This window comes from Lytechinus variegatus, chromosome 1 (assembly GCF_018143015.1).
Source record: "Lytechinus variegatus isolate NC3 chromosome 1, Lvar_3.0, whole genome shotgun sequence".
NCBI classification, from domain to species: domain Eukaryota; kingdom Metazoa; phylum Echinodermata; class Echinoidea; order Temnopleuroida; family Toxopneustidae; genus Lytechinus; species Lytechinus variegatus.
Window position 1 is genome coordinate 19,467,231 of NC_054740.1, and position 15,192 is coordinate 19,482,422.

Genomic DNA, 15,192 nt, shown 5'->3' on the forward strand with positions numbered 1-15,192 from the left:
TATTAGCTCCTTTCAACACAACCATGCCAATTTTTGCCAATTTAGACATTGTTGGTATTGGAAATTGAACACGAAACACATTATGGCTAGAAGAGTTCATTTCACTTTTTTTTTTAATGTTTATCCATCAAAAATTACAAAAAGAAAGAAAAATATATTTTGTAACCTTTTCTCAGGACGGTGACGTTTCGATATCTAATTCCAAAATGAGCTAAATCCAAAAATTTTCATAACAATTTTTCAGAAAAAAATTGCTCAGATGGTGTGAACTTGTATCCACAACGACATTTACCTTCAAAATTTAATGCATAACTTCATTTATAATAGAAAAATAATCAATTTTAAATAACCGCATAGTGGATTTAGCTCCTTTTGGAACAAAACTCAAATTTGCAATCAATTATTTTAACAAGATATTTTTGCATTGGGCCCTACGTCCAAGATACACATAGGCGGCGGAAGCGGGGGGACGTGTCCCCCCCTAAATATTAGGTGGGGGGGGGATTTTTTGCTTGTCAAAAAAAAATTGGGTTACCAACTAATAATCTCTATCGATTCAAATCAACAATTTTCTGGGGTGGACTTGACCTTTAACTGCAGGGCTAGTGCTGGGAAGTGCATGGCTCCGCCCCTCTGGCTTGCAAGCATATTGGCCTTCTAGACAGTTTTGATAATAAACGTATACATACATAGCTATGACTGCCTGTCATTTATCGAAAGAGAAAGCAAAGTATGTAGTGAGTATACATATACATACTAGCTCAGCGACCAAGCTATAAGGCAATGTTTATTCGAAGCTGTCATATAGCGAAACGAGTCGGTCATTTTTTTTACCCTTTTCAGGTACTCGTACAAAAAAAAAACGAAACAGCATTGACTAAAAAGCATTACCTTAACATATAAGTTAGCAATATTATCTCAGATTCCCCTCAAAACTGACCTCAAAATTTCCTGACTAATGAAATTATGCATACTAGCTGGTCCTTAATATACTGTGTGGGCTAGTGGCTAACTTGAACTAGGCATTTTAAAGTCTCTGAGAAGAGTCGTTGAAACATGTCACATCAATAGATAATCAACTTGGCTGCCAGAAAATGTGAAGATGTCGCCAGATGTAACCACATGGTTCACGCAAAATATAGAACAGTTGGGGCCAACTCACGTATTGAATTTTTGGGAACATGACTAAATAATCTAGGCCAATGCCTCAGTAGCCTACCTTTTTAATGTGAAAATCTTAATGTGTGATTTTGGAAATGAATGGATATATCATATTTCACCCTTTCCCCTTCTTTTGGCCTTTCTCCCTTTTTTTCGTGATTTTGTGTGTGTGTGGGCCGGGGGCGGGGCTGGGGCATGGGGCATCCCCCAAGTCCCAACCCCTCCCAATCCGTATGGAGGGTCTTTGGTGCTAAGCTGAACTGCGTTGGTTCCACTCATAGTAAAATGACAGAAATTGTTAAATAAATCCCCAGAAGGTTATATTCCTGTCAAATTTGGTACGTGTTGCAACACCAATTATGTTCGCGACTGTAACGCAGAGGGCGGTCACCAAAGGTGGTACATTTTCTGTTTTATACGGTATGCCATGGGTTTTTTAATTGTTATTTCGAGATATGGCCGCACATGAAAGCTAGGCTAAATTCCACTCTCTGGCAAATTAAGATTCATAACTGTCTGAATCAGACAAATGTGACTGTGCGGCAGACTGTGTTTAGAAGGTCCACATCATTCAACAAACGTGATTAAATTAGCAGGAGACAGATTTCAAGTTCAAGAGCTAAGTTACTCACACTACGGAGTACGGTACCGGTACATAGTCGACGTCGGGTGAGTGCACTCATCAATGAACAAGGTGAGTGAGCGTCGGTGTCTATGACTATGTGACTTGTTTGTGTATGACCCTGGGCCTGGCGCTATGCCTGTGTGATGTATCAATATCATGCCATAGCCAAGGCTGGCATGCGCTTTTGTTTTGACGTGCACAGATCCAACAAATTTCCCGAAAATTGAGAAAGTCATACATTATTTTCCTGGAATATTAATGTTTGAATTTTAACGAAAATCGGACGATGGTCCTACATTTAAACAGCTGGCGGCCGTCTGTACATGTACCGTAGTCTGTAGCGTACTTTCAAGGAGTTTTTAAACATTTTCTAAAATAATTATTTCTCTCCTCTCTCCTTGATTTTTGTCTTTATTTCACAAATGTACCAGAAGTTAAATTAAAAGAACTGAAATAATGATTATTAGGCCTAGTCCATTTTGGCCAGAAATGCATCAAAGGCGGGTGAAAAACAGTAATTACTTTGGCTGTCGCGCGACTTCCAATTCCTTGGTTTTATATCCGAACTTAACACATAAATATGTGGTAATTGAGTCCCTGTACAGATCTATAGAATTTCAGCCTTTGTAATTGGTGAGTTGAGCCAACGCAGTTGGTACAGTTAGACTGCTGGTAGCCGTCTGTTTCAAGGAGTTTTTTAACATTTTTTTTTTAAAATTTCTCTCCTCGTACACTGACTGCTCACGATCGCGATCGTTTTGATATTTTCTCTCAAGTGGGCTGTATTCCTTGATCACTTTGAGTTTGACAGTGCTGCTCTATTTTAAATGTAATGCTGGGGAATGGGGATGGTGTGATATTATTTATAAAAGAACAATTTTCTACAAAAACGTATTCAATAAAAAAATCAACATTGAATTGCAGGATTTTTAAAAGTTTAGTTAAAATATGATGCTCATTTTATTATTTTTCCAGACTTCACCAAGCTGTCCAACATTAATAAGAGTGACCACTTGTGTGTGAGAGAGGATATTCTTTCATTTTAACCATGAACTGGATTTGTGTGCACTACATGTAGAACGGAGGCATTCCCAATGAAGGAAAAACAGAAAGAGAAAACAGGGCGGGCCAATGATCTGAAGATGAGCCGTCATGGCATCCGGTTAAGAACGCAGCCTCGTCTCGACTCCAAGTGGCTCAAAATTGATATTCAAGTAAGTTAAAGTTTTGAAATAGAATGGCGTACACTAATCAGGATAATTTTTCTCCCTGGATCCGCAGTTTTGATGTGGATTTTGAAATCTATTTTAAAAAATAACAATTTTTTTTCTTCAGTAGCATTTTTGTGTGCTTTGAATGTCTGAATCTTTTATTTCGTACCAGTTGAAAAAATGTGAAAAAAAATCAACCATTGCTTATGGTCATGCGTCATGAGCTAGATCCCCCAAAAGGGTGGTGCTGTTACACACTTTGGCTTTGTGCTATAGTAATTCGTAATTATTTTCAAAAGGCTATTCCAACAAATTTAGTATCATTTTAGAGCTGAATTAATAATAGCCTGGAAAGTTTCATTTCTGTAGACTTTATAGCTCTCAAAAGTCAGGACACCAGAGGTGATGAGGGGTGGTGCTGGAAGCGGCGCCGCCTGTACAAAGTCAATGGGAAAATGCAATTTTTGGTGCAATTTTGGGGGAAACATCAATATTTTTGTCAAAACTTGGCCTAAACCTACAAAGTTGGTATCAAATTAAAGCTAACATACTCTACTTTACTGTCTAATGATTGAAGAGTAGGTTTGGCCATGTCATAAACCTGTGTGATAAGGTTGAAACATAAAAATCTGATAAATTTGCAATGTCTTAATTTTGACATTTCTTCCTGATTGACACATATTTGAATGACACTTATTGTTAGCACTAAACTGCATCAATTACAAAAAAACACCTTCTACAATTCTGAGGGGATGAAAATACTACTCAGTATTAAGGCAAATCATCCAAATTATTAACTGACAAAGGTCAATGACCTTCAAACATCCAGAAAATGTGTTACAAATTTTAGAAGTTTTAGCATTATTTTCTTAAAAGCACCAAGTTTGTACATCTTAACTGATGTCTTATTACACATGCATGTATACATATTTCACTAAATACACACACTGACATAAAACAATAAGTAACAGGATATTACTATGAACAAGATGCAGGCAATCCACATCACTATAAAGCTAATCCTACCTCAAATGCTATCATACCAAAGGACTGCATACTGTATTTTGGCATTGAACTCATCAAAACCTGCCATGGCTTTAAACTATCAAACACAGACTATGTGGATATAATGTGTGCAATTGCACTTTAGAAATTTCTTTCATGAAGCTGCAGTAGTCATGTTTGTAGATACAGCATCTGCAAACTTGTTTCAGTCTTTACTCCTGAACCTATAGACATTGTCTCTTGCATGCCATCATCACTTTGCAGATCATTGTAATAAGAGAATCGGTAAGCAAATTGTGTAACTTACATTTCAATTGTTACTTTTCCTTTGGATTGTTTATGTACATGTACCTACATGTACATGTACATGTACCATCAATTCCTTTTAAAATGTTAATATTAATAACTTATAAATTCTGATGTACAAGGCAAAGAAAACCCAACAAATGTTGGTATTGCAAGCATCATAACACCTGATATATAGTATACGATTCCTGAAACACATGATTTTGGAGGGCTAAAGTCGGTGTCAATTTTCAGATCATTAATTGAACATGAACCCTACACAATTATATATTGTTAGAAAGGTCTGAATGTGTTCTGTCATAATATAGCATTATTTTTGTCATAAGGGGACTACACAAAATTTTATGACAAAAACCATGAGATTAAAAAAAAATCAGAATTTCCCTATTCAAGTCAATGTAAAACTATTGCCTTACACCTAATGCTATTTTGAGTGCAAATTTGGATTCCTTGTGCAATTTCCTTTCAGAAAATGTATACTTTTGCTATCATAGGGCGTATACTTTGTCAGATAAATGTTTTTAAAGTTGAAAGTGCGTCGAGAAAGCGAAAATCACCATGTAACGCAAAAGGGGGTGACCTCATGACGCATGACCTTATTTGTTTTGATAAACCATTGTGGTAGCACTCATTCTAGCAAATGATGGTTTATGATAGAGATGGTAGACAAATGTAAAAAATGTTTGTAATATGTACAGTCACGTATTGTATTACCGGACACTATCATATTACCGGACGCGCATATTACCGCATACGAAATCAATTTCGTACCGTATGACTTCCGCAGTTCAATTTCACAGATCAATTCAAAGAACAAGATTGCAATAACAAGGCGAAAAAATCCAACTTTTACCTTATTTTTCTCTAAAATGACAGAAAATGCTTAAAATATCATATAACATAGCTTTGCATTAACAATTGATCCCAATTAATCTATTTTCTGATGGAAATACGGACCTGATTTTCCGAATTTCAGTCTCGTCCGCGGAGCCCGCTCCATCGATCACAGCTGTGATCGCGACGGCTAATTCTCAAGGTACCCGCGGTACTCCGGCCGTGCATGCGAGAAGTTTACCGTGATAGAGAGCCGTCGACGGCGCACCGATAGAAGGGTCACGATATGAACGAGAATTAATATAAGTGCCATATCGAACGCGCAATAAAAAAAAACTTAGTTTGCAAACACAAATTTAGTTCAAAGATCTGCTCAGAATCGATATAAGAAAGCAACCAAAAACTTAGAATTTACTCATGATATGATGTATCATGAAAAAAATCACACCAAATCTTTCTTGCATCATTATAATCAAGAATATTTTTACCAATCCAGCGCGCGTCCGGAATTATGATGTAAAATAATTGTTTTTCACGGAGGGGTATGCGGCAAGTGCAGTGCAAAGAAAACGGTTGGAAAATATAAAATGATTTCATCATATTCATAATTTTCAGAGTATTTGCAATAGCAAGTGATAATTTTTCTTGATTGTATTTCCTCTAGTTGTCATTTCTAAAGCACTGAAATAAAGGTGTCCGGCAATAGGATACACTGCCATATATAAACCCCCAGATACTTGTACATGTAAAGGTGTTTAAAGGACAAGTCCACCCCAACAAAAAGTTGATTTGAAAAGAAGGAGAAATATCAAACAAGCAAAACACTGAAAATTTCATCAAAATCAGATGAAAAATAAGAAAGTTAGATGACATTTTAAAGTTTCACTTAATTTCACAAAACAGTTAAATGCACAGCCTGGTCGGTATGCAAATTGGCAGACTGATGACGTCACCCACTCACTATTTCTTTTGTATTTTATTATATGAAATATTCAAATTTTCTCCTTCTTGTCTAGTGAAACAAAGTTTTATTTCTCCCTGATCATGTGGAATTACCATTATTTTAACATTTTATTGTTAAGTTAAGTTGGTCCTTATTGACAAATTTGTAAAAATTGAAATATTGTATTATTCAAACAAAAAAAAAAGAAAAGAAATAGTGAGTGGTGGAGATCATTGACTCTCTCATTTGCATATCAATGAGTTGTGCATTTAACTGTTTTGTGAAAATAAGCGAAACTTAAAGATGTCATAACTTTCTTATTTTACATCCACTTTTGATGAAATTTGCAGCATTATGTTTGTTTGATTTTTCTCTATCCATTCAACTCAACAATTTTCTGGGGTGGACTTGACCTTTAAATACTGGCTAATATTAGCTCCAGTTTAAAAAATAGTTTTTTACCTGGTCATTGTACATGTTCTACGTGTATATATTGCGTGGAAAACTAATGATAGTTCTATGGGTCCATGGGCATTGTTTGAAAATGCTACTTTATCCTATTGGGTATTCCCCATACAAGTTTGAAGGGATATATTTATATAATATTGACTGGCCTTGAGGGGAACATCAAATATATTGCCAGCAAATGAATCATATTGGCCCGAGTCTTTAGACGAGGGCAATATGGGTCATTTAAGGGCAATATATTTGATGTTCCCCGAAAGAAGAGCCAGTCATTATTTTTATTATCATCCAAATCAGATATCTAGAGCAAAATCATGATAATGGGGATATTTCTTTTAAAAATAGAGTTCTGTTGTGTCATGTAAATATCGGTCTAGGCTCTGCACTTTACCATTATGACGTACTTGCAAGCGCTCGGATTCAGCGTTGTCTTTATTATGACGTATATTGTTGGTGGGCGGATCCTTATGAAGCGTATCTCTTTATACGCATCCACAAATTCCCGGATGTGAGACCAGGGAAAATACAAAGGTATATTTTGCTTCGTCTCTGCATGCAAAGTATATATGCGCACTGAGACCGAGGAAAAGACAAACAATATACCTACCCTTCCCGATATTCAGAAAATGTAGGGCAATACGGTTTTGTAAATGACCAGCTCAGATGTCTGAAACGGGTGATAATCTGTATTATTTTATGCTCATATCATATGTATTGTAATATATAATAAAATGCTATAGAAAATATTTGTATCATGTTCTTATCATTGTCAAAATATGATTAAACAGTGATTCAGTCACAAAGAGCACCATTTCCAATCGGTATCAATTGAAAGTATTTCTACTAATATGCAAGTATATTGTTTGGCAGCATATTCTCAATTGTTCGGTCAAATATTGAGAAGAAAACATCAAAGAGTATTGGAAAGAGAAGTATCAGAAAATGGATTTTATTTTTTTAAAGGGTAACCTTGTAATCTACATGTATATTTCCTTCATGTAAATTGTATTATTCTAACACACTTTGCTTTTTTAGTACATGATGACATGCACACATAATGAAATGTACACATAATGCATAGGTAACATATTCAGCTCTTTAGTCTTGTATAAATAGCACGAGTAATACTTGTCACTCAAGAGTCATCTAATTATAGGTGAACATGGACAGAGAGGGGTTCTTAACCTTGGAGATCAGTAGGAAGTTAAGGACTGATTTAGAGGATTAACAGAGAAAGGAAACAATTTATCATCAATACTTTTCTGTACCCAGGCAAAATGAAGTTCCAAACAACTATACAAGTCTGTACAAACTTTATTTTGAAGGAGAGGTGGTGGGGGAGGGGAGGGGGCTGGGGGGGTAGTGCATGCTGGTATACTTTTGTGAATTGGATCTTGATGCCAAAAGTGGTTAACTTTTTCCTCTTATCAACATCAATACATTATGTTGACACCTCGAACATACCTTGAAGTACCACACTTCCATCTTCACGTAGATCTACAGTGTGGCAGGGGGGGGGGGGGGTTTGTAGCCCATTATTAACGCCTCTCAGAAATTGCCCTCGAGCTCTCAAAATTTAGTGGCAAATAAGCATTAAATATATTGGACTAAAACATCTTCATTCATCAATTGTCTATGATTACATAACAAAGAACATGGTCACACACATTTATGTAAATTCAATTTGTTTTTATAACTATGCTTTTTTGTAATTTATGAGCCCTGCTTAATGCAATATGGTATTTTTCATATAGGGTGCTACATGTACATGTATCTTCAAAATCACTGTAAAATATGTGTTATAAAAAGTTTAAGAAAACACTGCTGGATTTACCCAATTCATGCCACCACCATGGTCATGTTCATGTATAAATGTGTAGCAACATTTGCACCTTTAATTGGATAAAGTGTAAATGTGTATAGACAGGGTACATACAACCTGTACATCATTATTCTTTGTCTTTGTGGTATTATACTCTGAAAATATTCTATTATTCATTACTTCTTATTTTGTCAATTTCTTCTAGGGAGCGTTTGGTAATGTATCTTTGAGTCATCTATGGAATGAGTTAGTACGAGAAGGTGAAGTGACAGTAGGATTATCAGACAGCATCATCAACTCAGCTGGTTTTCCTGCAAGAAAAGGTACATTGTCTTTATTTCTCCTAATGACTTATAAAATAATTTTGTTGATATTTCACTTGTATTTTAGCAATAAAGTATTCAAAAAATGAGATCAGGAGAGCGTTTCATGAAAGGACTTGTCAGACATTTTATCCCACAAGTCCCATTTTATCCGACAGTTACCATAGTAACAGTGCCTCTCAGCCGATCAGAATCAAGGGAAGTTGTCAGATTTGACATCTTGTCAGACAAAAATGTTGATGAAACGGTCCCATGAACTTTATTATTAGTTTCAATAAAAAGGTTTGATTTCTTTGAGTTAGGTCTTTGAATACAAAGTTACATGAAAAGGAATGGAAGTAATGGTTTATCATATCCTGTCAGAGTAGGAAATAATTTCTATTTTTAGGGGCTATCTTATCCACATTAGGGCAGAATTTGGGGGCTGTAAGTTATCATCTATATAGAGCGTTTTAGCCATACATTAAAACATAGTTTGGTCTGCATCAATTGCTTGTGCAGTATCAGAGGGTATCCCTAAAATGACCGAAATCTGACGAATATCCCATAGGCTCCTGTACAAAGTTTACCATTGAGTATAAGACCATATTCAACAGTCTAGTGTGTATGCGCGAATGTATGAAATATATAACAACAATGAAAGCAACGTGACGCACAGCATAGATCACAATTGTGCTCAATGACGTCATGTAAGTAATGAACTATATGTACATGTAAGTCGCATGTCAGTGACCAAAATTGATCCTAAAGTGATGATGTCATAATGTAATTTAAGTGATATGACTTGTTAAATCCAATTTCTCCCTCTTTTTTTTGGGGGGGGGTTGTGTAGATGATGATAATTATATTGGATGGCTTTATTTTCATGAAATACCAGAAATATTCCACTTGTTAGGGCCAATATTCCACTCATCTTCGATCCAAACTCTTTGAATATTTCTGGTATTCCATTCTGAACCATCCAATATAATATAGTAGTGATTTTTTTTTATCTTGAATATTGTTTTTGTCTCTAGATAGAATTGTCTCCCCAAAGCATGCATTTAGGGGAAATTTTAGTGGCGATTTGGGCTGTCATTGGGAAAAAATCACCTGGGGAGCGTTTCATGAAAGGATTTGTCAGAAGTTTTATCCGACAAGTCCTGTTTTATCCGACAGTTTCCATAGAAACAGTGACTCTCAGCCAATCAAAATTAAGGAAAGATGTCAGTCAGATCTGACAACTTGTCGGACGAAAATGTTGATGAAACGCTCCCCTGATTTCCTCATGTACAGTATGTCCTAGCTGTACCCTGAAAAAATAAGAGGTTCTGCTCCATGTCTTTGATATACATGTAAAACAGTCAGGCTCTTTGCCCTGCCTACTGAAGGTGATTTGACCCAGGAGGCCTTTTATTATTTGCTTTTGAGGCACAATGGAGGAAATAAAAGCTGGTTGTCTATAACATTGTATAAAATGAATCACATTTTTATGCACCATATTAAAACAAAAGAAAATAGGGCCTTGAATTAGTGCTGTTATTAGTAAGAAAATTCTCTGTCGATATATCGCTAAGAACATCTTACCAATATCGATAACTATCGACTAAAGAACATACATGTAATCGATATGCATTGATTTCGCGATGTCATAATACTCGAGTTGGTCAAAATTGTATCTGCCACTGTACCAAGAACAATTTAAAATCCATGTTCATCAAATGTAAACGATTACATAACATCTTTTAACAAACATATTTAGCATAAATATTTCCTCACCTTTCACGTCATTAGCATTATTTTAGGGTTGAAGTTTTTTCAACAGTTTTAGGGCTTTTTGGACATTGCTCTGAGCAGTGAACGACTTTTGCCTATCCACCATTTTGATATCGCGCTGTACAATGTACATACTTGTAGATGGCAGGCAGCTTGTGAATGTTTTTGATACGATCGAGTGCAGTCACGATGTTTGGATTGTCATGATTATAGCGAAGTGAGACTGTGTTTTGTGGCTAGTAAATTGTATTCATATTTTGTTGAGATTTTGTAGTAATTCCTGTTGTTGTTCTGTGATTTTGATGAAAGTATGTTTTTCGTAATTTTTGTCTCACCTGCGGCAGCGTCAACGTCAAATCTTAACCTGAGGTTAAGTTTTTGAAATGATGTCATAACTTAGAAAGTATATGGACCTAGTTAATAAAACTTGGCCATAAGGTTAATCAAGTATTACTGAACATCCTATTAGAGTTTCATGTCACATGACCAAGGTCAAAGGTCATTTAGGGTCAATGAACTTAGACCATGTTGGGGGAATCAACATCGAAATCTTAACCTAGGTTAAGTTTTTGAAATGTCATAACTTAGAAAATATATGGACCTAGTTCATTAAACTTGGACATAAGGTCAATCATGTATCACCAAACGTCCTGCATGATTTTTATGTCACATGACCAAGGTCAAAGGTCATTTAAGGTCAATGAACTTTCGCCGATTTGTGGGTATCTGTTGAATTATAATCAAAACTTTAAAAGTTTTTGGATCTGATTCATGAAACTTATACATAATAGTAATTACATGTAAGTATCACTGAACATCCTGTGCAAGTTTCAGGTCACATGATCAAGGTCAAAGGTCATTTACATGTAGGGTCAATGAACTTTGGCCGAATTGGGGGTATTTGTTGAATTACCATCATAACTTTGAAAGTATGTTGGTCTAGTTCATAAATCTTGGACATAAGTGTAATCAAGTATCACTGAACATCCTGTGCACATTTTAGGTCACATGACCAAGGTCAAAGGTCAATGAACTTTGGCTAAATGGGTTATCTGTTGAATTACCATCATAACTTTGCAAGTTTATTGATCTGACTTTTGAAACTTGGACATAAGAGTAATCAAGTATCACTGAATATCCTGTGCAAGTTTCAGGTCACATGATCAAGGTCAAAGGTCATGTGAGGTCAATGAATTTTGGCCACATTGGGGGTATTTGTTGAATTACCATCCTATCTCTGTAAGTGTATTGGTCTAGTTCATAAAACGTGGAAATGAGAGTAACCAAGTATCACTGAACATCTTGTGCGAGTTATAGTACATGTAGTTTTCAAAGTCAGCAATGCTGCTATGTTGAATCGCGTGATGCAGATGAGACGGCCAGAGGCATTCCACTTGTTGGTTTAAAAGCCGGGGGGGGGGGGATGCCACTTCCATTCACGAGTGGATACCATGCGCGACCATGGAGTCTCGAACACGTAATTTCCATATTCTGAAAATGCACCCCTTAACAAGTATTGGCATGTGAAACCCTACCCTTTTAACGAGTATTGGAAACAAAACGATACTCTTGGCAAATATTCCCTGAAATGAATCCCTAAACAAGTACAGGAATGTTTTAATGTTACGTGTCCTTCGGTCGTCAGCTTTACCTTATTTGGGTTAGTATGACCCCACCTTCTACACCTCACGCAAATTGGACTCTAAACACGAAGTGTTGGGGGCACGAAGTGTTGGGGGCAAAAGGGACATCCTTTATAAAACATTTTGAATTGTTTTATCATCCCCGCAAATTCGACCCTAAACACGTAATTTTTCTAACAAAATAGTTACCCTTTTTTCATTATTTTTGTGTTTTTGACACCCTTATCACGTTACGTACGTAACGTGCCCTATCATGAAAAAGACATCCTTTTTACGTGTTATTTTGGTCGCGCATGGTATCCACTCGTCAATGTAAGTGGGCCCCCCCCCCCCCCGGTTTAAAAGCCACTTTCAAAAGGCTGTTTCTGTGAATTCTGTCCATTTTCCGCAATCGCGGGAAATTTCTTATGTCCCTATAGGCCTAATTATCGACAACGATAGAAAGGTTTATGTTGCTATAAAGACTAGTGATAAAGAGGTTATTATGTTCAGCACTACTATGAATGTACATACAGAATGTCTCTCTATTTTGTACAATACTGCCTCTTGGAAGATTATGGAGTTGAGCTATTGCAAAATACCTAAAATCTGTGTGTGTGTTCTTTGTGTGGCATTGTGCACATTGGATATAGTATGCCAGTGTAATTGCACAACATGTTGACAAAGTAGGGGATTCCCTTTTCCCATGCATTAGTCTTGTTTACATGTACAGTACTATATAAGTACATCTTGGCTATACTGTAGACATGCATGTTATGTATTTTGAAGTTACATTATTAGGTCAGAATGTGAAGCCCGATAATGTAGTATACACGGCCCATGGCTGTCAGGCGGTGGGTTTATACCTGTACCACTGATTTTGAGGCATTGAGTTGCTGTTTTAGCAATTGTCATAATTTCTCTGTCACTTGGTCAAAATGCATTTTGTGAATTATCTGGTTTTCGCTGCCCACTAGACTTCTTTAAATGAAAAAAAAATCAGTTGTCAATGTCTAAATGGTTAGTTTGACCAACAAACTACAGTGTCCATGTAATTTGCAAATTAATTAGTTGCTACAATTTTCATTTTGATTCAACTGTTTTTTTTTTCAAATGATATGACTACATACTTCCACCTTTCCTAAGCTGTTTATAATGAAGCAGAGTCCCACACTATTGATAGTCCTTTTAAACCTATCCCAGATGATAACTCGTTGTGTTGTTGATCATCAGTTCCGTTTAGGTTAATATTAGTTTTTATACTGCACTGTTATTTTAACAACTTAATCTGAGGAGTAAGAATTTATCATCAATATCCTCTTGTCCAGAGCAAATTTTTGTGATAAGTCTTTGATAAAGACAAGTGTATTCAATTAGGATTCCTTTGAGACGTTGTGATATTGCCCTTTCCAATGTGAGTGAAAACTTGGTACCCTTGAATGCTTAGCACCATTGGACTGAACTGAGCAAGTGATTGTATTTTCACACTTGATTTCCATGATTGATTGTACATTGTAGCCATTGCAAATCAATCAGGAACATTTGATCTATGATCAATTGCTATTGCACAGGGCTCAATCTTTAATGTATCATGAATTTGGTTTTCTGAAATAGGTACCAACAATGCTGTTTTTATCTTATGAAGAAGTTGATCTTTATTTTCAATTTCATCTACACTGCACATGTAACAAATATTTTTCCCCCAACTTGTAAACATTAGACAAGATTTAACAGAAAAAACCCAAAACAAACAGATGGCATGGATAAATGCAGTGTTGAAATACTGTAGTATAATGTGTGAAGCTTGTACACTGTACAAGCCTTTATGAAATGAGTCAGAAACTAATTCTGTAATGTAAGCCAACATGAATAATACATTCAAGAGTGCTCAATGATATTGATGTACATGTACATGTCACATGACACATGGGGGGGGGGGGAGCTGTGACCAGAATAAAGAATGCCCTAGCTGTAGACCCATATTATTTTCGTCTTCTACATGTACGGTAAGTACAAATTCAACAGATTGAATCATTTTGTACTAATTGAGACCTTTCGTCTTCTGTGACGTGCCATGTGGACGTACGAGATTAAGGAATTTTGGGAGCACTGCGCATGCGCGAAGTAATCTGTGACGATCCTTCTCGTTCACTGACCAAATCTGTGACTCGTATTTGAGGGTTTTGACGTTCGGTGTCATAGTGCTCGAACGAGCGCTAGTTCGTACATGATGACGTCATCCCAGCTTGGCAAAAATGAATGAAGCCGCATCAACACTCGAGTTTTGTTGATTCAGCAGGGCTGGTAAACTGCAAATTACTGCTTGTTACCAGCTTTTCCATTACATTTAGTGTTTCCTGTTTTCAGACACTACATATCCGATAGGTAATTGATGTTTTATTTCCAAACAACCGTGTTTTTTCGGCTTTTTGCGCAAGAGTGCAAATGTTGCACCCACAGTCGCCCCACTGGTTCGTAGCGTGATGCTACGCCTGATTCTCCGGCCAAGCATCGGCCCACGGCCCGCTCGCTATCACGCTGGTATATGCTGTGGCGTGGTATGGGTACGTCGACTTAAATCGAAACTGTTTTCATCAATGTACGAACGTGATACTGAACGAGCGGTGTCACCACTTCCGGTGAACTAGGAATACGTTGCAGTCGCAGACAATCGAAATCTCTCTATTAATACTGCATGTACGTACATGTAGGCATGGAATGTTTTTGTAATTGCATCACATAAACTTACATGTACAGTGTACACAGTAATTATTGGAATTACCAACGTCTCATGTTCATAATCATAATAGAAAAAATGTATTAAGGAAGCATAAAAACAAAACCTTAATATAAATAGTATAAAGCATTTCATTTTCAAAATTCTCAACACATACAGTGTACAAGTACATGCAATACATTGTCAATGTTTATTTGCCAGCTGTTACATGTAGTTACAATTATGGTTTCTTTATCTGTAGAGAACTAGAGATATCATCTTACAGGAGCACAGTTCAATTATTTAATGTATATGTAACAATTTTAAACAATAATGATCAAAGTACTAAGAGAACTGAAGGTGCATCAGTTTCATGAATAGTAGAGTGAGTATTAGATCTTTGT

The 15,192-nt window shown here is 36.3% G+C and overlaps 1 protein-coding gene across 2 annotated transcripts in view; it reads left to right on the forward strand.

Annotated features, from left to right (window-relative positions):
- Positions 1 to 1,568: 1,568 nt before the first annotated feature.
- LOC121408430 (E3 ubiquitin-protein ligase HERC2-like) overlaps positions 1,569 to 15,192 on the forward strand; it is a 73,697-nt gene continuing 60,073 nt past the window's right edge. The window contains exons 1-3 of one of the 2 annotated variants that reach the window (XM_041599909.1): positions 1,569 to 1,855; positions 2,762 to 3,000; positions 8,578 to 8,695. In XM_041599909.1, coding sequence (XP_041455843.1) covers positions 2,881 to 3,000; positions 8,578 to 8,695 — 238 coding nt within the window. In that variant the 5' untranslated portion in view covers positions 1,569 to 1,855; positions 2,762 to 2,880. The remainder of the gene's footprint in view (positions 1,856 to 2,761; positions 3,001 to 8,577; positions 8,696 to 15,192) is intronic. The other variant, XM_041599916.1, reaches the window with a different exon arrangement.